Source organism: Plutella xylostella, chromosome 10, assembly GCF_932276165.1.
Source record: "Plutella xylostella chromosome 10, ilPluXylo3.1, whole genome shotgun sequence".
NCBI lineage: Eukaryota > Metazoa > Arthropoda > Insecta > Lepidoptera > Plutellidae > Plutella > Plutella xylostella.
Window position 1 is genome coordinate 5,014,609 of NC_063990.1, and position 25,956 is coordinate 5,040,564.

The 25,956-nt window shown below is 36.4% G+C and overlaps 1 protein-coding gene across 5 annotated transcripts in view; it reads left to right on the forward strand.

Moving 5' to 3' along the window:
• Window positions 1-25,956, forward strand: part of LOC105395686 (potassium voltage-gated channel subfamily H member 8) — a 58,127-nt gene that overhangs the window by 15,539 nt on the left and 16,632 nt on the right. For all 5 annotated transcript variants that reach the window (XM_048623398.1, XM_048623400.1, XM_048623399.1 and 2 more), the window contains exon 2: window positions 17,342-17,448. In XM_048623398.1, coding sequence (XP_048479355.1) covers window positions 17,373-17,448 — 76 coding nt within the window. In that variant the 5' untranslated portion in view covers window positions 17,342-17,372. The remainder of the gene's footprint in view (window positions 1-17,341; window positions 17,449-25,956) is intronic.

Below are 25,956 nucleotides of genomic sequence, written 5' to 3' on the forward strand. Positions count from 1 at the left end.
AGATACCTATGTCCAGCACTGGGCGATATCGGGTTGATGATGCTGTGACTGTTTGAACATATGTACCTACCATACCTTGAAACATTTTCACACATTTACCTTTATCTTTCTAAGTCATATAACATTGGAGTGGAAAATGTGTGGAGGTACCGCATTTTATGAACATAATTTCTTACACTCAATTGACTCTCAAAGATTTTTTGTTTTCAAATAGAAAGATACAGCAGTAGTAGTAGAATATATTAACTACTCGTAAAGTTATTATGCTGGTTTTATAAACGTAGTTGTTTTAAACGAAACCGGCGCAATATATTTTTTAAATAATGATGAAAAAGTTTTGTTTTCATGTCAAGACATATAGAATAGAATAGCACATACACCCTGGATTAGACTACGTTTCATCCCGGATTTCCCACGGGAAAATCTTCAGTAAGTAGGTTCCTACTATACTACTAAACATAAAAGATAATTGTTTTGCTTATATTTTCTAGAACACATAAAACTAAGAGCTTTTTGTTTATGTCTACAAAAATAATAGAGGTTAATATCTAGGTCAAACGTGAACTGAATTTAATACGATAAAAATGCTTTAGGTTTGTAAATTAATTTGCTGTGCCCGACAGGGTCCATAAAGTTCTTAATTTAATGTATTTAACACCTGTAAAACTTACTTATGGATGCAATAAAAGATTGGGTATTGAGTATTGAGTATAGGTACTTACTTATCTGGACTCACTAAATAATTTAATTAACACGTGTTTCCATGCGATGGCCGAGTCAATATATTTATTTATTTATGGAAAACCAACAGTTACATATAAAAAAATAATTTAGACAGAAAATTATAACTTAAACCAAAAACAGTTTCCACTTATAATATAACTTAGATAGTTAAGACAGTTTAAAACATATATATATATTACTATATTTTAATTTTAATTAACCTACCGATATACAAAAAAAAAACATTAAGAATAACTTAAATTAGGTATGTCAGTCAGTATGTAAGTTATTTTATCTATTTTTAAATAAGGTATGTCAGTCAGTACGTAAGTTATTTAATCTATTTTTGAAAACATTGCTTGATAGCATAAATAAATCTAAATCTTTACAAACTTTATTACATAATTTACTAGCTCTGATAAGAAAAGAATTCTGAGAATAATTCGTTTTAGCATTTGGTATTGAAAACGTTAAACATGATCTAGTTAACTTAGCCGGACAATTAAAGTTAATCTTACTCAATAGAAAAGGTGTATCCAACAAATTGTTAATAATCTTATGCAAGAACATAATATCACTGTGCATTCTTCGAGTTTGAAGTGAAGTGAGCTTAAATTTTTCATCACCACATAATCTAAAGTTAACATATTTAATAAATTTATTTTGAATTTTTTCAATCATATTAATATAGATGTGATACTGAGGACTCCAAATAACAGAGGCAAATTCCAGCACACTCCTTACGTATGCAAAAAATAAAATTTTGTAAGTTGCTGGATTTCTGAAGTCCCTACATGATCGGAGCACAAAGCCCAGCATACTATAAGCCTTGTTGGTTATATGCTCAATGTGGGGAACAAAAGACATCTTCTCATCCAGAATGACACCCAAATCCCGAACCCTATCTACCCTTTGTATATTTTGGCCATTGAGATAATAAGTAGTAAACGTGGTGTTAGTTTTGCGAGAAAAGGATATAACATTGCATTTGGAGACATTCAGAGACAAATGGTTCACCGAGCAAAAGACACATAAATTATTGAGATCACTCTGCAATTGGTACAATCCTGAGGCTCCCTGATTATTTTAAATATCTTTTTATCATCTGCATAGAGCAAGCAATCTGAATGATGTAGATAATATAATATATCGTTAACAAATATATTAAATAACAGAGGACCCAAATGTGAGCCCTGGGGTACACCAGAGTGGACTGGCACAAACGCAGAAGTAAATCCATTTATAGCTACAGCCTGACATCTATTACTTAGGTAAGATTCGAGCCAACGTAGAAGGTCCCCATGTATACCGACTGCTTCCAGTTTACGCAACAAATGAAAATGTGATAGTTTGTCGAACGCTTTGGAATAGTCAGTATAGACAACGTCCACTTGATGACCATCCTCCATAGCCTTCAGTACAGTATGGGTCAACTCGCAGAGATTAGTTTCCACTGATCGACCAGACACGAAGCCGTGCTGGTTGTTGATTATAGTTGGACGAATAAGGGGATAAATAATGTCGTAAATAATTTTTTCGAACAATTTTCCAAGGACACATAATTTTGAAATTGGGCGATAATCAGTGACTTTATGCCTACTACCTGTTTTAAAAATTGGAATTATGTTCGTCCTCTTCCAAATAGCAGGAAATATACCTTGTGAAAGTGATTTATTGAATATAATAGTTATAGGTATGTATAAAACACTAGCGCAGTTGACCAGAAAAAGGGGATGAATGCCATCAGGGCCCATACACTTGTTAATATTAATGTTTTTAAGATATATTAGAACCTTATCCTCATTTAGGATGACTTTCGATATATCTAACTTTGAATCAATGTGAGTGAGGTCCGGTTCTATCGACAATGGAGGAGGTTTCTCATAAACCGATTGAAAGAAATTGTTAAACAAATCACAAATACCTTGAACATTGGCGGCTGATTGATCACCATATACCATACTATTAGGTAATCCATTGCTGCTCTTTTTATTCTTAATAAAGTTCCAGAAAAATTTAGGGTCACATTTAATATTTTCTTCACAGTGGGCAATATATTCTGAGTAACATTTATTCTGCATAGCCTTTTGACGCTCACGAAGTAAGGAGAAGGTGCGATAGTCATTTAAGTTCTTATATTTTTTCCATTTTTTATGATATTTTAGTTTTTCTTTTATAATTTTTTTTAATGATTCGTTAAACCAGGTAGGGTATTTGTGTGGTTTTTTGATAACTTTAGTGGGTACGTGGAGATCAACAGCATCATACAACTTATTATAGAAATATGTGCAGGCGGAGTCCGGGTCAAGACAGGCTAACGCGTCGGGCCAGTCTGTTTCTGCCAGCCAGGACCTTACAGAAGTGTAATCAGCCTTGTGAAATAGTTTCACAGTTTTATTAGGGCATTTTAATGAGGGTTTGACATTAATATCAATTAAGATATCCAGAGATGGATGATGTCCATCCTCCTTTACTACTGGCATAGGGCATCTAGATACTGTGCACTTGACAGAGGACAAGATCAGATCTAACATTCTGGAATTGTTATTGGGTATTGTATTATATTGTAATAAATTGGTATAATTCATTAAACGATTCAGTTCTGTGACCAAGGGGGGTGATAAATTACCGAAAATTAATTTACAAGCGCCATCTGGAGACGGTTCCCAGATCGCGTGTGCAATGTTAAAATCACCCAGTAACAAAAAATCATCATCAGGAAATAAGTTTCTTTGTTCCTCGATAAAATCTAAATACTTGCTTAAGGATGTTAATTGTTTATTACTCTGAAGTATATAACAACAATAAATACGTATACTCTTAAGGCAGTTACCAATGTCAGAGTACTCTAAAACAAGTCCCGTGAGCTCGATGTCGGGTAGAGAGCGGGGGTCGGGCAGCGGCGCCGCGCGCGTGCGGAGCGAGCTCCGCGCCGCCAGCAGCACGCCGCCGCCGCGGCCCACCGACAACCGCTCGTATGGCCTATCAGTACGGTAAACTTCATATCTACTATCGAAAAGTTCTTCGTTATAAATACCAGGCAAAAGCCAGGTTTCTGTAATGCATATTAAATCATAATTGGAACTCAATATACTACATTTGAATTCACGAGTTTTCGTACGTAGGCCGCGTACATTTTGGTACAGTAGTTCCAGAGTCATTTTAAAAAGAAAACCAAAACACACAACAAATAAATACAGTTAGTTAATGTATTTGATGGGGTCAGCGGGATCCTCAGAATCAAAACATCTTGTACATAATATATCATAACATTATAAAAATTCGTGTCGAATATGCACAATGATATAATTACAAAAATTAAATTCACAATTGCTATTCTCAGACTATTCACATTATCAATAAAACTCATCATCAAACAATACACCTCATAACATGATTCAATGAAATTCCGAATACAGACAGACAGACATATTATTATAAAACATTAAATATTTTTAAGATTGAGATGCGTGCGTGGATAAGACTTGGTATTACATGGTTCTCACAACTTTTAACCGTAGAACAACTGAGTTACGAGACTTGTTTTTTTTTTTGACAAGTATTGTTTTTGATGGGATATATTTATCATGGACACATGATAAGAATTAAAAAGAAACTGTGTATGACCTAATTATTTTTCAAAATTTATGCTCACGAAATCACCACTTTAATCTCCAAAGGCTCGCAAGCGAGTAACGTCATTTGCTTTTTGCTGTACATTTGCACTCACGTGATAGGTCGCCGTATCGCCGTTCTGTAATGAGTATAGTGCATTTAGGGTACACATCTAGAAATCTAGATGTGCAGGTTTCCTCACGATTGCCTTCATTGGTACATGCCAGAATTTGGACACGCGGCCTCTCGATTGAGACTTTCAGAGTCGAGCTCTAGCTATACATTACGAGCCAACACGGCACTTTATTTTGCATCTGGATATGAATTTAAAAAGAGTAGGTAATTACAAAGAAAATTATTCATACCTTGTAAAATTTTATTTAATTCGGTAAGTACATGTTATGTTGTTGATAAGAGGCAGAAATCCGGAGTTTTCGACGGGGGAATATTCTCAAAGGAGCTTGAAATGTGGATGTGACGTCGCCTCATAGTCGTTGGCGGGAACTAAGTTCATTTGTCATCATCACTAGCACGCGGCGCGCCCCGCCTCCTGATAGTAAATAAGTAGATGCAAAAAGTATAAAAATAAAAATAAGTAGGTATATGTTTCCTTTCAGTACAAAAGCTACTTATTGATGGTAGAGTAAAAGGAAAAATAATAGTCTTCCTTATTTAAGTACTTAGTTATTAGAAATAAAATTAAGGTACTTTATCAAAATAACAATATTTCGTTCTGCGCTCTGCTCTACACATACATTTAAGTTACAATTTTTATCAGTATCATTAAGTATTATCATTTGACTTACATGCTTTAGGGAAAACACAAAAAAAACTTCGGAAAAAAAAATACTTAAGTAGGTATATGAATGTAAAATTTTGGTATATTTCACAAGTGCCTAAATTGAATCAGCAAGGCGCGGGGGGGCCGTGACGGCTTGTCTTTGACTTAAATTATTACGAGCCCTAAAGTGAGTTTTCAGAACACGCTGATCTCATATAAATCCAACGTCTTTTTGTCAGCATTTCCTTATTTCCTCTTATGACAGTTTTATATTACAATACCAGCGTTACAGCAGCTTTGTTTTTTTTAGTTCTCACGTTTGTAAGCCTTGAAATATATGTACTCATATTATAATTGTTCGTTGTTATATATTATTATAATTCTAAACAAAAGTCAAATTTCAACTACTCTCCAATACGCATTTATGCGATAAATTAGTTTTATTGGTTCTGCTGAGTTTTTTTTTTCAATAAATACGAATATTTTTTGTATCGGTGCAGAGCCTGTGAGTACCGCAATTCAGTTCAGAATTTCATATCTGTTAGAGTTGATACTTGAAGAAAACTCAAACAGGAATACCTATATGGAATATCAAAGTTTTCAATTACTTTGTCAATAGAACTCCATTGGAATCAGTTGAATTCTGTCAACAAGCTCAGAAGTTTTCCTACCTACGATTTCAAATACATTATTTCCTACTTGTCACCAATTTCTGTATACTCACGGGGTAAATTCTAAACGTATTGGTACCAATATTTATATAAGTACATATAATTATTATGTAACCGAATTCACTTACGAGAACTTGCATTGATTGAATTCAATTATATTACATGTAGTACTTACATGATACTTACTAATATCATAAGCCACACATATGAGACAACATAGTTTCACGACACAATATTAAAATTAAAATATTAAGGGCCTGTTCCACAATGTCTGGGTAGTGGCTACCTGTCGGGCAAAATACATGCTGTCACTCTCTGTTATTATTTTTTTGACAGTGACAGCATCAACTTTACCCGACAGGTAGCCACTACCCAGACATTGTGGAACAGGCCCTTAGTATTAAAAGTTACTTAGGCAAAAAATATAGTTCCTTATTCAAATATACAATATATAATACTCAAATACTTTGCATAAACTTGTGTGATATCTGAAATTGGCGACGGCAGCGAAGTCAAAGAAATATTCTACCTTTATTAAATCTCTATTTGAAATTTATATTGCATAAAAGATAAAAGTATGATAAGTTTGCTCGAAACAATAAATAAAGGCTCTTTATATTGCTCGTTAGTACCTTTATAGTATGTAATAAGTACATCATGAACCGTACTTGACCCTCCTTTGATACTTTGAACTGATAATAAGAGACTCGAGAACTCAGCTTTAACATCACACTCACAATAAGTTATAATAGATATTTATATTTCTGTAATTATGTATTTTTTTATTTATTTTTAGTTTTTTCTTCTAATGGATGTTGTTGCAGTAGGTAGGCGGTAGTTGGGTTAAGACTAAGTATTGTTAGATAAGAAGAAAGTTTTTGAGTTTCTTTCTTCTTATCTTACAATACTTAGTCTTAACCCAACTACCGCATACCTACTGTAACAACATCCATTAGAAGATTACCCACCACTAGAATCTAATCATAAACTTAATCACTAAGAATATGGAAACTTCCATAATTTTCTGCTTAGTTGATCAATTTGAGTCTATTGTAATTTACACTAATTAGTAGCGCAATTCTATGAATTCAGTGGCGCGTGTGAGCGAGCCATTAGGATCCGAGAGAAAGGCCTGGCGGGGACGGGTACACACTGAACAATAAGCGCACGCTATTAACTCATATAACTGCAATTATTCATTTTGCAGTCTATTCTTCGTTTCGCGTAAGATATGCACACCAATATTTACTAAATAAATTCGTGTCTTTGTTTAACTCCTCCGGCCGCGTGTTTGAAATTTTGAATCCCGCTCAAGGCACTCTAGTAGGCTAGCTGTTTTTATGTATCTATACTAGTTGTCCCCGCGAGCTTCGCTTTGCCTTAAAATAGGATTCCCACTTTAAAGTAAAAAGGTAGCGAATAAAAGCGACTAATGAGGTTTTATATTCGCTACCTCGGTTGTTGACTCACGCTGCATGATTGTGTTTTTGAGTGTCGCTTCAACAACAATTCAGGCCGTATTTCGAATTTTATTTACCTCATTTTATGTAGGGCACGGGGAGCGCCATCGCGAATGAAGTAGTCAGTTTATGTAATTTTCAGAATCATTTGAAGTGCCAAATGTTCTAAGGAAGTCATTACTATAACAATATACGATGAAATATATTAATTAAGTTACGGTGATTAACTTATAAACTATTAAAATGGTGATTGATATTGCTGTTTTTAGAAAAAAACTCGCTAAGATATCGTACCGCAAACTATAAAAAGTTATACCTATGCACCGTTAGCAAAAGTTTTATATGTACACATATATTTTTTCAGAAAATGCAGGATTCTGCGTATATTAAAAAAATTGATTCTTTTTGTAACCGAACTGCAGTTTTATTAACGAAGAGCTACACTACCTTTACAAAAAATTTGTGAACTAGATATTTCATGCAATCGGTATATTTAACAAAACGACATAAAGTCGCAGTTGGCGCAGCAGTGATCGCTCCGAAACTTAGCATAGAGCATAGACTAACCCTCATTCATAGACAGTATTTTAAATTTACAACAAGATCATCATCTTTTTGACTGAAATAAAGAGTCGAAATTCATGTGTTAAAATTGACATTGAAACACATGAATTTCGACTCTTTATGTCAGTCAAAAAGATGAAATTCGTATATCACAACGTCAATTTTAAAGCCTATTGTAAAGTGTCAATAAGCTCTATGAATTTGGGGGTTAGTTTTTCTTAAGCTAGAGTTAACCTCCTGTTTGCAGATACCTCCAACAGGCCAATGTGAAGCAAACACTTTGATGATATTCAATATTGATCACTTATTCGAAACAAATAAGAAGCCGATTTATACTCGACTTGAATAACAATCAATGAGCGAAAAGCTCTCAAGATTATACAATACTGAAAAACATTACATTAAATTGTATAGGGTGAATTATATCAGTGACTTTCCATCAGCAGGTCAATGTACCTGACATAATGGAAAACTTTCGTAATGAGAAATATGAACCTTAAGGTCTCGTTCCCAGTAGGGCAACTGATTCTATTTTTTCTATTCGTCTGTTTCTATGCGCGCGTACCTAAAACTTGCTAACTGTGAACACTGGGCATATTTCGCTAACTTAGTCAACGGCAAACAGTTTGCATACTACGAACGCAGTCTTAAATTTAAATAAGCTTCATTACAGTTACTAAATAATTCTAACTTGTTCGTTCGTTATAGAGCAAAGTAGGTATTCCCGCGTATTTTCTATCAATTACAATTTACTTAACATAATATTTATACAAGCTTATCTCCGTAGAAAATAAATAAAACAATTTAATGTAGAAGATAGTAAACACAATCAATGTTTTGTAAGCCGAGTATATCCTCATATACGTTGTGAGTAAATTGAGAAAATATTGTACATTTGAGTGAATGCCCGCTACAAAATAACATCTGGAGGCTCCATGGAACAACGCGGACTCGAGTATTTATACTCAATGGTATGTACCTACATTGTACATAATATCCCCTGTGTTTTTATACTGCCATTCGATTCAATTTGTTTACACTGTCATAACTTCATGAGTGTACATAATGATCTGACTCACGAGTATGAAAACTCTAGCTCCGTATGTTCTTAGTATGCTCATGGCCAGTAAAACCCCATTAATAACATGAACCCTCTAAGCGCGAGTCGTCAGATTAATAAAGAGGGTGAGCCATTGCCATATTTAGCGATCCCAGTAGGCAAACTGCTACGACTGAATTATCGGCGTAACGGTTAAGTTTGCCGAGTAGTGTTGAATGTAATGTTTACCGAGAGTTAATTGATAAAAACTCACCCTGAAAACATATAGATCGCTATTTTTTCTATTCTATTCTATTCTCTGTGGGGGTGTAAGTACCTGCACCTGGCTATCTCGAGTGGAACCTTTGTGCATGTACCCAAGGTCTTAACTGCCTTCCTAAGCTTGGTCCATTTCCCACCACGCTGGTCCACTGCGGGTTGGTGGGTACACATATATGTATAGATGTGCTAGATCTAGATATGCAGATTTCCTCACGATGTGTTCCTTCACCGTAAGAGCGATGGTATACATTGTACTTAAGTTAAAAGAACTCGTTGGTACATGTCAGCGCCGGGATTCGAACCCGCATCTCTGGCGTGAAAAGCAGGCGCTTACCCGATTGAGCTACCACCGCTCTATATAGGTCGCAGTATATGTTATAGGATACAGATTTCGCTAATAGTTGCAAAAGAAACTGACACAAAGCCGGACGCGAGGTTGTTCAAAGGGTCCTTTATAGTGGCATTAGAGACGCATTACTTGTCGCGCTAATGACAAACCTTTATTGGTCTTGCTTGTCCTTATATATGTATAGTTGAGATAATCCTATTGGTATAGTATGGATGACGGAAAGCTTAATTATACATATAGTAGGTATATACTAGTAATATAATATGTTGTATAAGTGAAACTAGATTCTTGAAACCACTTATGATGATTAACAATCGATGAAGTCTGTTGTGTATAATATATTACTGCAATATGATCTTGAATGTCCACAACGTAAAAAAAAAAACAATTTTTATAAGTCCATTTTGTATTAATTTTACATATATGACCTGAAAATTTCAATAACTTTTCACAGACCGATTTCACTGCCGAACAAATCAACTTTCTAAACAAACAATAAAATGTATGCAATATTTCATCTGAAGCCGCTATGCCAGACACACGCTTCCAATTTCCGTTAAAACTTAAAAGAAAACATAACCTACGTCCTACGTATATACAACTATAGATGTACATACGTAAGAATAAATATGGTTTTACATATTATGTGTTTTATACCTAATATTCTGACTCTTCTGTCATTGCAACTAATCCCGAGTACATGTGGCTGTATTCATAGCAACCTCTCTGAGCACATAATCTACGGGACCGCTATATAAATTGGGGTTGTCGTTATCAAGCCACAACGTATCTTGCATAGATTTACACCAGTTATTATTAAACCACTATTAATCCGAAAGGGCTAATAAAATCACCCGCCACATTTGGTGCTTAGGCTGTGTTAATTAAGGCCTCTTTAATGTGTTATTATATTAGCGAGTTTATGAGGAGTTATTTATGGCGTTTTCATTAGCTAAATATTTTGTAGATATACCTACGTATAGTTACCACATAATATACATATTATATGTATATTAAAATGAGTTTGTTTTCTCTCTAAGATGAAATATTTCATACAAATTTACATTTCAGATTCTGAATATTCATGTAACTTCACTAAGGTCTATCTTTTAGAATGTTAAATTTAGAAGTTTTTTTTGTTAAGATTATTTTTTGTAACTTGACTGTTGGTATATAAAGTTACTTATAACTGTTATAAGTGTATATGCCGTCTCCCCACGCCAAGCTGTCGGCTGGTACCACACAAAGTTTTTATAGGGTTTGAAAAGTAAACGAACTTCATTTCCAATAGCTACCGCCCCTTACGATATTGACTTCTGAAGTTGGATCTTTGTGAAATTGTGAATACAACCAACATTTTGATGCGTCCTAAAGTATACATAATATATACGTTTAATACAGGATAGTACAAAAGTGATATAGTAATTCGAAAGGGGGTTACTCAGGGGATCATCCTGGACCACTTTCATTAACTATACGACTTCTGGAAATACGCGGTACCTTTTTGCAACACCCTGTTTAGTTTACCCGCTTACAGCTCACAAGTTCCATTTACATAATAAAGGTTCTTAATAGAATGCAAACTACTGAGATAAAATAAATACAGTTTGAATAGTGTACCGCGTTACCGCGTTTTCCTACTCTAAACCAGACTTCATATATTTTTTTATAAGTATAACCTAATCAAATAGAGAGCACTTACTAAAGGGTGACTTTAAATCAACTTGATTATTCGATCGGCGGTTAAAATAATAACAGAGGGCCTAGTGGGGGTTGTCCCTCGCCGTTCAAGCAGTGAAAACTAAGTATGGAGCTGAGGGAATACAGTGCATGCACCGCTAGGCTGCTCCTGTGCCATACTTTGACATTACTCTTCACAATGTGTACAATACGTCAAACGTACAACAAGATATTTAGTCCCATGAGTGAACGCTAAGAGGATGATATAAGTTTCTCTTTAACAAAGACAATCGTCTTGTGATACTGGTAAATTCCCTCGGTATTATTCTATTTATGCTTCAAACACAAATTGAGGTTTACTTTAAGGTGTATTATTCAGAGTGGTGTTCATTTGTTTACTGACAAAATATACATCAATCAATTTAAATATTATTGACAGTGATGTACTGGTGTATTTAAATAAATATTGAGTTACAGCAAACTTATACATTAAAATGTACATAGGTACTTAGTAATTTATGCACAACTTATTTGATATTAGTACTTTTAATATAGACATAAAAGGTGCTCAACAAAAATATATTCAAAGGTTCATACGCGTAACATTTATTTAATAACCAACTTACTAGAATTTACTTCTCATGATACTTATCTTCAGTGGAAAAAGTGTCTTAGTACGAAAATATTTGACTAAGTAAGTGTGTACCTACTCAACTATTTTACAGCCAACCACATTTTCCTACATACACGAGCTTTCCTCAAAAACTTCCGCCTTGAATATTTCACCTCCACAATGTACGTTATAAATCAGATTATTACGAAAGTGTTTTAGGATTGTTTGCGTACTGAAGTGAATATGAATATTTTGATATTCACATAATACCGCAGAGAGCTCTTACTCATGTAAGTTTATGAAACCCCCTGTGGCTTATCAACTAGCTTTGAGGTTTCTTACTGTACTACGAACATGTGATGATACTACATTACTTAAAATATATTATGTGAATGTATTTTTGGCTTCTTTTGTTGGATTTTGTAGATATTACTAAAGCTAAACCCGCACTTGGCCAGCGTGGTGGACTAGGCCTAAACCCTTCCTTCATTGGAAGGAGACCCGTGCCCCAGCAGTGGGGACGTAATGGGTCGTGATGACTAAAGCTAAATGTATCAGTTACGGAAAATACCAAACGTTGTTTAAATTATTTGTTCTATACGTTTTTGATTGGATATTATTCTCTTCGGGTTATTAAATTAACTTCAAATTGCTAAATAACCTCCATTATACACAAGCACAAACATATAATATAAATTCTAGATTATATAATATACTCAATAAATTAACCAACTAAATTTGTCTTTATTACCTAAAAGTAAGCATGTACTTACGTTTATACGTTGACGTAGTACTTACTTTAATCCGGTACCCTAATGAATTTAATATGAGCTGAGGAAGAATGTAATTTACTCTTTGACTGTTCACTTTTGTTAAAGTCAAACTTGTTAAAAGACATAACGTTAGTTAGGAAGGTTATAACTTGTTTATCTCATTTTATTATTTAATGCTAATACGACGTTGTTTCAAGACATCTTCAAGCCCTATTCTACCGACTTACAAACTTTAGTCAGACAGACACTGAAGATATCTTCAGACGTGCCTTATTAAAATAAAGTTTATCAAAGAAGGGAATCTGGAAAAGGCCAGAGGAACAGTCGCATAAACATTATTTAAAATATAATTGAACGTTTCTTATATCGTTCTAATTTTTTATTCAATAAACATAACGTAATTTTACAAATACATTGTAAGAGTTCGTAACCGTATCAAAGCTTACAATTTAAGAGCTAAGTAGCCACATAATGGGAAAACCGATAACGTAGCTCTTTATCCGCTTTATAAAGTAAATAGTAAAAGTTTATGTAAAGCTTTGTTTACTTATATGCAGTAGCTTTTAGTAGATTACGGCTTCGACAAAGCTCGACGCTCGCCATCGCGAACAATGTGCTCGCAGCGCCTGGAATGCAACCTACCTATGTACCTACAGTGAATACTCACATATACTCACTCTATGCATGTACATATACGTGTGTAATTCTATATACGATGGTATGTAATAGTTGAATGGGTTGTGGTTGTGGAGCTCAGCCGGTGATTCATGGTTTGATACCATTGTTAGTTAGTGAGGAGGAGGAGGCTTATGGTTCTGTGAACAAAGCTTTTTTGGTTCACAATAATAATTATATACCGAAGTATATGTTTAGTATATTAATATGGTTTATATTATGGCTTAAGTATATTATATGGTACATGCGTAGATTGATGACGCGCCGCAGCGTGTCGAACCCCATCACAAAAATGTCTCCAGTACTTACATTTTATATGTATAATAATATGAAGTATCGCACACTATGCCGTGGCGCACCGGGCGTAATGCCGCGCACAATGTGGACAATCCGTACAAGTCGGTCCAGTTAAGTACTGGTACGTAACTCTGCAATGTAGAAAATATTTAAATCGATATTGTTTTTCTTTCGGATTCTTCGCTCAGACTATCTTTGCATCTAACAGAAACAAAAGAATCAGTTCATATCGGAGTTACTTAATGAAAATAGCAAATAAATGCTAAGGAAGAACGGAAGTATGAGCTTAAATAATTATTGTATTTCTAGCTATAGTGGCTTCTGCCTGCGAAGTTCGCATATTTTATACAATTGTCTCATGATCGTATCTAAGCGATGCGGTGTTTTTTTTACATTAATTCTACATCAATAATTTTTTAAAGAATCACATAAGTAGTTGCAGAAACCCACATTAAAATTTAAAATTAGCTATTGTGTTTTTCACGTTAGTGATATATTTATATTTTGTGATATTTTCTATGATATATAATACACTCACGGGCAATGAAAAAGTTCCACCCACAAAATCCCGACACCAAACAATCCCAAATTTTTCACAAAATAATATTATTTGAACAAAATATTATTGTTTTTAGTTGGTAATATCGTGATGCTCTGTTAAATGTACTTTAATGTTTCAGAAGGCGTCCTTAAGCTAGCCTTTTCCGTTTAGGAGTAATTAGGTGCTTTTCTCAGTGGAACCTTTTCATTGGTCGTGAGTGTAATTACCATTTTTTGATTGATACATTGTACAATTGTTTGCTTTTCCTAATAAAAATAATAATAACTTCAAGGGACAATCAATTTGGAAGATGGCACGAATTTCACTTGTCCCCGCTACACTCGGTTTTTCTACGCCCAAAATTGCTACGCGAGACTCGTAGCGAGGGTCGTAGCGCTACGCCAACGCGTAGTAGACACCCTCATACGGCAGTCAAATTCACAACTAAGCGCTCATTCGTGACCACCGATGGGAATTCCGCGTCTGACGATTTATTCTTCACGTCATACAATTTGTACACTCTCGAAAAAAACAAACGTGTGTAGGAGGGCAAATCATATTTATTTACTAGGCAGGCTGGCTGCGGCAGCCAGTTAAACATACGACGTTGTATGGGAACCCGCGCACTAGCTAAGCAGCCACGAACCAGCCTGCCTAGTGCGCGGGTGCCATAAGGGTGCATATCCACCTGAGCGGAGCGGTGTGCAAGGCAATAATCGTCCAATGAAATTGTATGAGCGGAGTTTCGGCAATTTAATTGATCGATGTTTCCTCGCACCCCGCCCCAAAACAAAACGAAAAAACATATACGAAGTAATTATATGTATACTTAGTGCCAAATTCAATATCCGAATTTGAAACCGAAAATCGTTGTCAAAACAAGTTCACGATAGGTCCACAGGTGGACTAGTGATATTCTATAGCCCGCGGCGGCGGCGGCGGCGGGGGCGACTCGCCCCGCGCTCGGGCCGCGGTGTCGACTGACACTCGTGTTCCCGCCTCCGAGACTTCTTGTTTATTCATAAACAACATCACTTTTGTTTTCTCTTGTTCCCTCCTTGTTTATTGTTTGTAGGAAAACAGTAAAAATAAAGATATTTAAAATCGTCTAAAGTACGCTTTCTCTCGTTGATAAGAGTAAAAAGGCATATCGTTTTATTTACCAAGATTAGTTCTTTTTTTCATCATGCAAGAACATTATTCTTTCATAAAAATATAAGGGTGGCATGGATTGGTACGTTACCTAAAGTTGAACCTAAAAAGGTGAATGTATTTTATATAACACGTTACAAAATGAAATCGTCCTTCAAATTTCTGGTCCTCAAAAGGAATCGGATTCGTCCTAATTAGTAGTAACCAGAATATTTAATTGAATTGAAATGTTGTAATGTTTACAAAATCATATCATAATATAACTGAATAAATAATGTATCTGTATAAGATTTGAACAGTAATAATACAACATAAAACGTTAATTAACAGCTAATAGTAATTTTACAAGTAGTTTTCTGACGTTATTTTACTTGTAATATTACATTATGGCTAAAAATGGTGTACGTAAATATCAGCTCAGCCACATCCGGATACAAAGGAAAGTCCATTATTCGAAGTCACAGAGACTCATAATAACCAGCAAGGGTCTTATAGCCGTTAAGATAATGCATTGATTTACGTGAAAAGTTATTAGATGGCCGGCAATGTGATTACAGCTGAAAGCTGAAAGAATATGGCTTACAAAAGGACGCAGCCTAGGACGCCATTAATTCATATTTACTGCTTCACATTTATGAAACATAAAATGTTTATGAGAAGGTGGATGCTGCAGGCATATTCTATCGTTTAACGTGACCCTAAGAGCTGTAATAACACCACCAGGTTGATTCATCGCGTCGCCATTTCAACTATTCCACTAGTCGCATAAATAGGTCACAAAAAAAACGAGATGCTAGAACCTAGACCTGGTGGCAAAAGTGTATTGAGCCATATGTAAATCCTCAATCAGCAGTTCATCTGATAATCACGGTTTGTAGTGAAACAGTTGGTATCAAATAACTGAAAAGTACTTAGAGGTTTGCTTCTCAATATATTTTCACTGGAACACAAATTTTTAAACTTTTGTGTTCAGTGTACGGATGTATAATTTTCAGAAGCTTTCATGAAACCTTTAATTAAGATTTGTATGTATTGTTTACATTCTTCTGATTCTGAATAATACTGGTTTCTAACGAGCTAAAAGTTAGACAATAGATGGCCTGAGTTTAACATTTAGAATTGGACTTTTCGATTATGATAATATTTAAATACCTACGGTGTAATAAATTTGAAATCCTGGGTTTACTAAGTTGTTCAGAATGACCCCACTGTTTCAGCATACTACCTTACCCATTCATTTATTATTACTACCTCTCATATTACCTTATCCATTTTTTACTGTTATCACCTGTATTTATACAAGCTTTACCAAAAAACAATCAATTTGTAGGATTCCAAGTAAATGTATCGCTGCGAATATTATCGTAAGTATATCGTCGTATAAGTATACGCATACTTACTACTAAGCAATGTGTGATAGCTTCAGAAAAGTTAAGTTTTTATACTCAGATAAAATCTTATCGTATCTGCATGGTATGTTCACATAGGCTTTTAGAGCAAGATAAACTTTTCATAAAATATTGCGTTCATATACTTACTCACAAATATTTGTTTTGATCAAACGATAATTCGTTTTCAATCGGCACGTTTCGACGCCGTAATCCAACATATGTAATATGAACGAAATACGTATGAAATGGACTCATACAAGGCCGTATTTGTGCTGCATTCGATTCAGTCGATTCGGGGAACTTCATGAATCGTTGAGGTTAGTCAATACTTAACTACCAACAATGGAATCAAATTATATTCCGACAATGTGGGTTTTCGTTGTAATGTCGGATTGCAATCATAATCTGTGCCAAATAAAATACAAAAAAAATTAGAAAATATAAATGGCTTCTTTCAGGCCAGATAATTACGGTAGGTTTTTTAACCATTAAGGCCAAGTTAAGACCCCGTGATTGACCATTATCACCTTTGTAAACTGTGCAGCAACTCAGCAAGAGAATAAAGAATGGTATTGAAAATGGAAATGGTAAAGGTACATTTAAAAAAGGCTTAGTTATGCCGTACACCGGTATAATGCGGCCAGTTTCCGGCGATCTGTTGAACATCTTCTCCCATTCTATTTTACTTTTAATAGCCTAATTTTAAAAATGTAACATGGTACATGTTGTCATCAGACGGCTGCGGGGGTGAGGCGAGCGCGCGGGGATGCCGGCGCGGAAGGGGCTGCTGGCGCCCCAGAACACCTTCCTGGACACCATCGCCACGCGCTTCGATGGCACCCGTGAGTACTGCTGCACACTGCATGTGGTGACATCTCATACACGGCCCTCCGACCCCAAACTAGGCAGTGGTATAATATGGGTATCGGACAGCTGATATATCTACACAGATATTTACTTGTTAACACCCAGGACCCGAGTAAAAATATCCGTCTTACAAATATCTGCCCCAACCGGGAATCGAACCCGGGATCTTCAGCATAGCAGTCAGAGTCACTTACTATTCGTAGTCTCAGAACTGGCTGTTCACGGGTTCGAATCCCAGCCAGGACTGATATTATAATATATAGCCCTATAACAGCGCCCATATTATGGTATAAGTAATAAATCGAGAGGGGGGAGGGGCCTGATACTTTCAGAGAGCCCGCGAGATTCTATGAAAGTATCAGAATATTCAACAAATAACTTTCTATGATTGTCATTTGTCATATTTTAAAAAATACAAAACCTAACTTAAAATAGTACTTACAAGCAATGTTTACCTTACATAGGTAAGAGTGTGACATATAATTCTGAATAAACAAAAAATGTAGAATAATGTAAGCACTTACGTATTCGTAGCGAACAGGCCCCAGTGCGACCAACCATAAAATTACTTTTTCCACCACAAACTGTATGCTTTGCTTATATACAATACGTAAGTAGAAGTTACAGATATATTTTCCTTTATTTTCGGTTATTGCGACGGTACTTACAACAAAGTTGACAATGTATTAAAATATGATATGATACTTTTATGTGATGTAACAATAGGTTTGTTACATCACATAAAAGTATCATATCAAAGCAATCGAATTTATTTAAATAAAGAACATACATAAGTACTTAATACAAAATATGGACACTGCGCTGCGTCTGTAGAAAGAAAATTATCATCTAAAGTCAGATAGAATTAAACCAATAAATACTTGTTTTCAAATCTTTAAACAAAAGAAACAGAACAGTTTATACCACCCACTATATTATTATCTCATAAATAAGACCTATAAAAGGATTTAACGGAATCTGGAATGTTCTATTAATACGGAATATCATGCTTGTTAGGTATCTTGGAAATGCATAAAGCTTGCGAAATTGTAGATCGTTTTCCAGTACGCTGAGCTTTCTATCGCATTCCAGCAGTGATGCTGTAAATCAACTGAATGTCATACTGATATTGCACAAAGTGTAATTGAAATTCAATGCCGACATATTATTTGTGGAATAAGCGTACAGTAGATATAACTTATTTGTAGTTTAGGTATAATATAAAAATGGCCTACCAAATGGTGCACAAAATAAAGAAAGAAAAACAAAAATATTTAGTCAATAAAATTGTTTCGCTTCCTATCCTTAAAGATTCAATTTATTAATTACCGGCCATCCTGTGTTTATGTTAAATTCAAGTTTTGAAAGTAGGTATGTACGTTTATAAATTACTTATAATACAATAAATATTGGCAAGCTGAAAGGCGTGAATAGAATTTCTCCGATTTATTTGTGTAAGTACAAGAAGTTGTAATAAAGCGGCGGCGGCTTCCGGCCGATATTAACTGGTGAAAGGTAGGTTTTTCAAAAGGGAAATGAGAAACGCCTAAAGAGGGCCTCATTGAATAGGCGCGACAGAGGCGCGGAGAGCCTCCAAGGGGTATTCTCAATAGGCAATCATTATTTCTTTTTCACTCAGCAAAGCCGCGGTATCATTTCGTTAAGGATTAACTCGGATACAAATACCAGCTCTACACTTACGTATAGCTTGAATGGAGCGGAAAAGGTCACATTATCCTGTAATGCGTGTATAATGGACCCTCGCGGACTCACCTTCAGGGACGCATAACACGGGACCCTTGTTGGACATGAAACATTTCACGGTAATATCAATCCCGATGACCTTGTTTACTTCCAATTTTCTAACAAAGAAAGCTTACAATAAAAATCTAAACAGTATTAGACCTAAATCGGTCTTTGTTTTACGAGAGATTTGCTAAAAGTCTGCCTTTATTATTATTTGGTCCGTGTCTCTGTTAGATCGTAATCCTCATTCAGCATATATTTTGTAAGCTAGCAGGAAAATGCGAACTGTTTCATATTTTCATTAATTTAAAAGGGAGGAAAGGAGAGGTATTGTACTGAAGCTGTCAAACAAAATCCATTTTCGTAATTTATAGGTATTTAGTACTTATCCATGAAAAAAAAACCATTTCAAAGAAATATAGGATTTTTATTGAGTTTGTAACATGCAATTTTAACCTTTAACAATATTCTAAAATATCCCAATCAAGAACATAAGAATATTATAAGAATAATAATATAAAGATAATTCTAATTTATAGCAATTTATGATTGATTTCATCGTCACTTTTTTAAAAAAGAAGGTAAAATTTTAACTGAACATATCGTTTTATGATACGCTTCTATCTCTTTAAATCTAAAACCCAGCTATCTTTCATTTCAGTGAGAGTTTCTGAACACATGCGACTACAATAACCGTAAAAGCTGAAACTTTTCCGCAGAATGAAGTTGTGTGCACAATGTTAAAACGGAAACTTATCTATAAAAATGTAGTCGTTTATTCAAGTCGGCAGCCGTAAAATTTAACTCGTTACTTGGTGTATTTTAACAACCGAACTTTAAAAACACAGTTTGTTTCGTTTGCTTTTGCCATACTAATTTATTTTTGGCTGTCTTTTATCAAAATGGCGTTTTTGTCTTAGTTGTAAGTTGCCGCTGCAAACATAACTCTATTTCGTAAGTAGCTGCATAAGTAGCTATACACTTTTGTACCTTGTCAAATTGACAAACTGTCATTGACGGTTTAGTATGTAGGTACGTGGTAGGTACATAATTTGACAAAGTACAAAAGTGTATAGCTACTTAAGCAGCTGACCGTACCTACAGATTGCGGGATAGCTATTTTTTTTTAAAGCGAGCGTAACCCACATGAGACTGAGTTACATGTACATCTAGCTATACCAACATGCTAGATGGTAGTACGGTTAGCTGTGTAAACACTATAGCACCGTACAGTCTCAAGCAGCGAAATAAAGCTAAAAGACAAATTAAAAAGCTCGCCGCAGCAACTTGCCTCGCGACCTGCGCTGTTTGTTTCAGACAACAGCTAGCTTAATATTTAACGAGGGTTCTTAGCACTTTTAATTTAAGATAACGTGATATTTGCTTAGTAAGGCATTAACTAAATTATTATGTATATGTGCCTGTACCTACATACTGAATACAATTTCGTATATTAAGGAAATTTATAAGACTCATAATATGAAAGCTAGTCTTCCGGGACAAATAAGTCGTAACAAGATAAGCTCTCATAATATTACATTACAAATAAGCATTTTACGACACATACTATAGGTACGTATTATGTACATGACATGACCATGCCGACACGAAACAGATTCTAATTAGATGAGATCTTAACATGTTCGTAATAATGGCTATTGTTCCAAGCATGCGTGATCTCATCTCATTTCCCGTGGCTGATCCGGCGGCGCCGACTGCCGGTATTTGGGTTCAGTCGCTGAAGTGCAGGCGCATTGACCGGACGTCTCTATAATTAGCACCAGATTGCAGCGATATTCTCCAGAGGTGACCGCGATCGATGTAGGTAATCGCAGAGGCGGATCATCGGCTCATTTCGTGTATGAAGCTGATCTAAATTTATGATTTAAGCGTGCATTGTTGTCAGTCAGCATAAAACACTAAGACCCCCCGCAGACTGCAGACTTATAGTCGGCCGATAGTTTGGTCGGGCTCTTAATCAAATGTCTAAGGTGATCCTTTATGATAATTATGATTTAAGTGTGTATTGTTGTCAAGCAGCATAAAGCACTAAGTATAACATACATTTACCTATATGTTCAAAACAAACGGCAATTTGCGTAAATCATTCATGCCTCTTGAAATTAATTATAACAAATTAACATTAAAACTATGTTATTTTAGGTTTTATAATTATTAAACTCATACAATAGTAAGTAAATTACTCGCCTAACGTCATAGTTATACATAAGGCATAAGTTGTTCATAACAAGAGTAGGAACTGCTAAAACGTAGGTAGGCACTTTGCTGATAAATGAAAACATTAAGTTATTCAGGTTTCACAAAATACAGGTTGTAGAGTTATACAAATTAAACACAGTATATCTCGATCTTCTTTCGTAAAGCCACTAATCCAGTTTCTGAATGAAATTATATCAGAAATGAATTGGAACATGTAGGCTCGAGCCGCGTCTTAATCAATTAAATGAAAGATTACTGTATTATACGAGTATTAGCTCTCTCGTTCGAACAAATCCCTTTGGCTCTGAATCTTATATTAGATATTTATACCTAGCAGGAATTCCACCTCTATGTTAGAACCTTATCTGTTGTGTTGTAATCCCCAAATTAAAGCGAAAAAACCCAAATGCTCTTTCTTCTTCTTCTTCTTCTTCTGGTGCCTCTCCACTACTGGAGGTTGGCGGTCAGCTCTGCATACTCCTCTCTATTCTTCGCCAAGCGCATCAGCTGTTCCACGCTGGCCACTCCCGTCCATTCTCTTATATTGCGGAGCCACGATTTTCTCCTTCTGCCCACACGTCTTTTCCCCTCTACCTTGCCCATCATAATGACCTGAAGAAGTCGGTATCGATCGTGCCTGAGCACATGTCCTAGATAGCTTGTCTTCTTCTGTTTTATGGTCAAGGTGAGTTCTCGGGATCTTCCGACGCGTCGCAGAACTTCTTCGTTCGTCACTTTATGGACCCAACTTATCCTCAGCATTCTTCGGAAACACCACATTTCAAAGGCGTCCAGTTTTTTGCAGGCTGTCTCCTTTAGGGTCCAGGCTTCGCAACCGTACATAACTACTGGCCAGATGTAGCATTGAAGCAGTCTAATTCGGAGATGAATATTTACGTCCTTGTTACAGAGCACCTTTTTCATTTTGGTAAAGGACGCACGAGCGATTTCAATTCGGGTCTTTATCTCAGGTTCAGATTCCCATGCTTCAGTCACCCATGTGCCTAGGTACTTGTACTTAGTCACTCTCTCCAAATTAGTTCCTGCTATCGAGATTGTTGGGTTGAAGTGTTCTCTTCTAGAAACCACCATAACCTTCGTTTTAGTCAGGTTCATTGATAGCCCCGCTTTTTGACTGCACTCATAAACACAATCAACTATCCTCTGAAGATCTTCTGGTGAGGATGCTATAAGAGCGGTGTCATCGGCGTATCTCAAGTTGTTTATTACTTGCCCATTGATTTTGACACCCGACTCTTTCTCTTCCAGTGCTTCGCAGATGACAGCTTCTGAGTACAGATTAAACAGGAGCGGGGACAGAATGCATCCCTGTCTCACTCCACGACATATCGCTATAAGATCGGTTTCGTCACCGTCCACTCTCACAGTGCTGGTTTGGTTCCAGTATAGGTTCTGTATTATCCTCATGTCCCTGCTATCAATTCCGATTTCCTGCAAACGACGCATCAGTACCTCGTGTTTAACACGGTCAAAGGCTTTTTCGTAGTCAACAAAACATATGATGACGTCGTTCTGCAGGTCTCTACATTTCTGGACAAGTACATTCAACGAGAACAGAGCTTCTCTGGTTCCTAGTCCAGATCTGAATCCAAACTGACTCTCAGATATTTCTGCATCGCACTTGACTCTAATCCGCTCATGAATAATTGAGAGGAAGAGTTTCAGTACCTGACTCATTAGACTGATTGTGCGGTATTCTGTGCATTTCTTAGCTGTTGGTTTCTTCGGGAGAGTAACAAACGTTGACACTAACCAATCCTTTGGCATGGCCCCAGTTTCATAAATACAGTTGAAGAAGTTGGTAACTGCATCGACAAGGTGCTCCTCTATTAATTGTAGAATCTCCACATGGATTTGATCTGGCCCCGGAGATTTACCGGTCTTCGCCCTTTTCAGGGCTTTTAATACCTCTGCTCTCAATATTGGGGGTCCAGTATCTTCGCATTGTGTCGTTGCGTTTCCTCTAGTAACATCGGCAAACATGTTTTCAACGTAGAGTTTCCATGTGGATTTCTTGCTCTCTTTGTCTATCAGAAGATTGCCACTACTATCCACCAACGTATTTGGATTAGTCCATTTCCGCAAACCAGCCATCTCTTTAATCTCTTTGTGAAGGTTAAAGCTATCGTGTTTGATGCTGAGTTCTTCCAACCTTTCACATTTGTTCTCATAGAATTTAGACCGAGCTGTACGAATTTTCCTCCTTATTAATTTGTTCAGAGTCTTGTACCTACTTAAATCTGATTGTTTATACAGCCGGCGTTTTTCCATGAGGTCTAAGATTTCATCTTCCATCCATTGTTGCCGTTTATTGTTCTGTGTCGGACCCAAAATAGTTTTATTAATATCGGCGATAGTTTGTATCAGACCAACATTCACTTCCTCCACAGATGCTGTAGTATTTATATTATTACTGGCCCAGCGGTTTATAGCATTGGAGACTTTCACTCTTTTATCCGGATCTCTTATGCTACGGATGTCCGGGCGACAGATAACTTTCGTCTTTTTAAGTTGTTTTAAATTACACGACATTTTGACAACAACCGGATTATGGTCAGAGTTGATATCAGCACCAGGATAGGTTTGAGCACTTTTAATCGAGTTTTTATATCGACTATTTATCGCTATATAGTCTATCTGGTTACGAACTATGTGATCTGGTGTGTGCATCGGTGATGTCCATGTATAGAGTCTCCTTGGGTGATGTTTGAACAGGGTATTCGTGACTACGAGGTCGTGCTCTTGGCAGAACTCAATGAGCTGTTCCCCGCGCTCATTTCTTACCCCAAGTCCATACGCTCCGATCACTCCAGGTACCTCCCCTGAACCCACCTTTGCGTTAAGATCCCCCATTATTATGTTAATGTCATGTTTTTTCGTGTATTGTAAAAGTGTCCTTACTTCCGCATAGAATTCATCCAGCTCTTCCTGTGGCCGCTCAGCTGTCGGGGCATACACTTGAATTATGTTTATGTTCTGTGGTTTGGCTTCGAGACACACAAGCATACTTCTATTGGAATGCGGTATAAAACTGCGAACAGACTTAGCAGTTTCTTTTGAAAGCAGGACTGCCACCCCGTAAGGTTCAGTAGATGCGTTATCCTTACCAGAGTAGTACAGCAATTCGCCCTCTGTGGTTGTGTACCGGTCTTTCCCTGGCCATTTAGTATCACTTATACCCAAAACTCCGATGTCCAAGCGTCTCATTTCCTTGATGACATTATGTAGTTTCCCATGCTGTTTAAGGCTTCTCACGTTCCATGTTCCTAGCCTGGTCGTATGATTTTGTTTATCGTACCCTCCGGAGATTCTTCGCACCCTTGTCCCATTTAAGGGACGCCGGAGACTCAGGGCCGTGGCAGTGTTTGTACTATCCATGATTTGTGATCAGAGCTGATCAACTAGGGAAAAATTATGACGGTGGTATCCCGTTGCCTTCCGTCATCGCAGCTTACCGCCGTACCGCTGTCCTAGCTCCGCCGATAAGTTTCAATGCTGAGCCCGTCGCCGGCCTTAACATCGTACTGGTCCTACTGCTGCCTAGCACCAGGCTGATATATAACGCTCCACAGCTGAGCTTGCCTCCTCCGCCGATGTCGCCGAACCAATCTACTAGATCTACGCCTTCACCGCCGTTAAGGTCTTCACCTGTAACCCTAGGTAGGGGACCACGTTATTCCCCGCAGCACTGGGTCCTTCTCCGAACTCGGCCATTGAACTGTCCCGAATCTACTAGAACACTCAATGCCCACCCCCGCGGCGTGGACGCGCCGGAGAAGATTTACTCAAGTGTGCATCAGAGAATGTGACTCTGATGCCCCTTGAGCCGGGTTAACGATTTTGTATGAGACCAAAACCGAAATGCTCTTTACATCGATAGATTGTATCTACTCCTGATACCCCGCCACCGCCGGCAGTTCACACAAACACCCAACAGGGAGCTTTAAACTAAAGCCTTATTGCTTCTCTCTCGAGACTTCGCACTAACTACGCCGGTTATCATTATAACAGTTATAACTTCTGTCTTTTTGATCCTTTGTAAACGGGTACAAGTTTAAGCTTTTTGTTACATCATGACGAAACTGTTTATGTTCATAACATCTCTTCGAGCTTTCGCTTCCATTCTCGAATGTTATTTTCAGAGAGAAGTAAGAAAATGTATTCAGATGTTTTTATATTTTGTTTGTGTACATGTGAAGGTCTTAAATAGGCAAATAAACATTAAACATACATGTATACTTACGTGACAAACATTACATATTTCATAATTTGAAAATATTTACGCATATTTTCACATTAAATCCCGATGAAACCTATTCAAGGAAATGGAGGCACGCCGGAGAATTTTAAGGCCATAATATTATAATACAAAGGGTATTTGATACTTCCATATAGAAAGGTTATTTCTTTTTTACTGATCACTTTCATCCGCTTTATTTATATCAGGAAGGATAAAGGTATTTTTTATACGAAAAACATAAATTCTCAAGTATTTA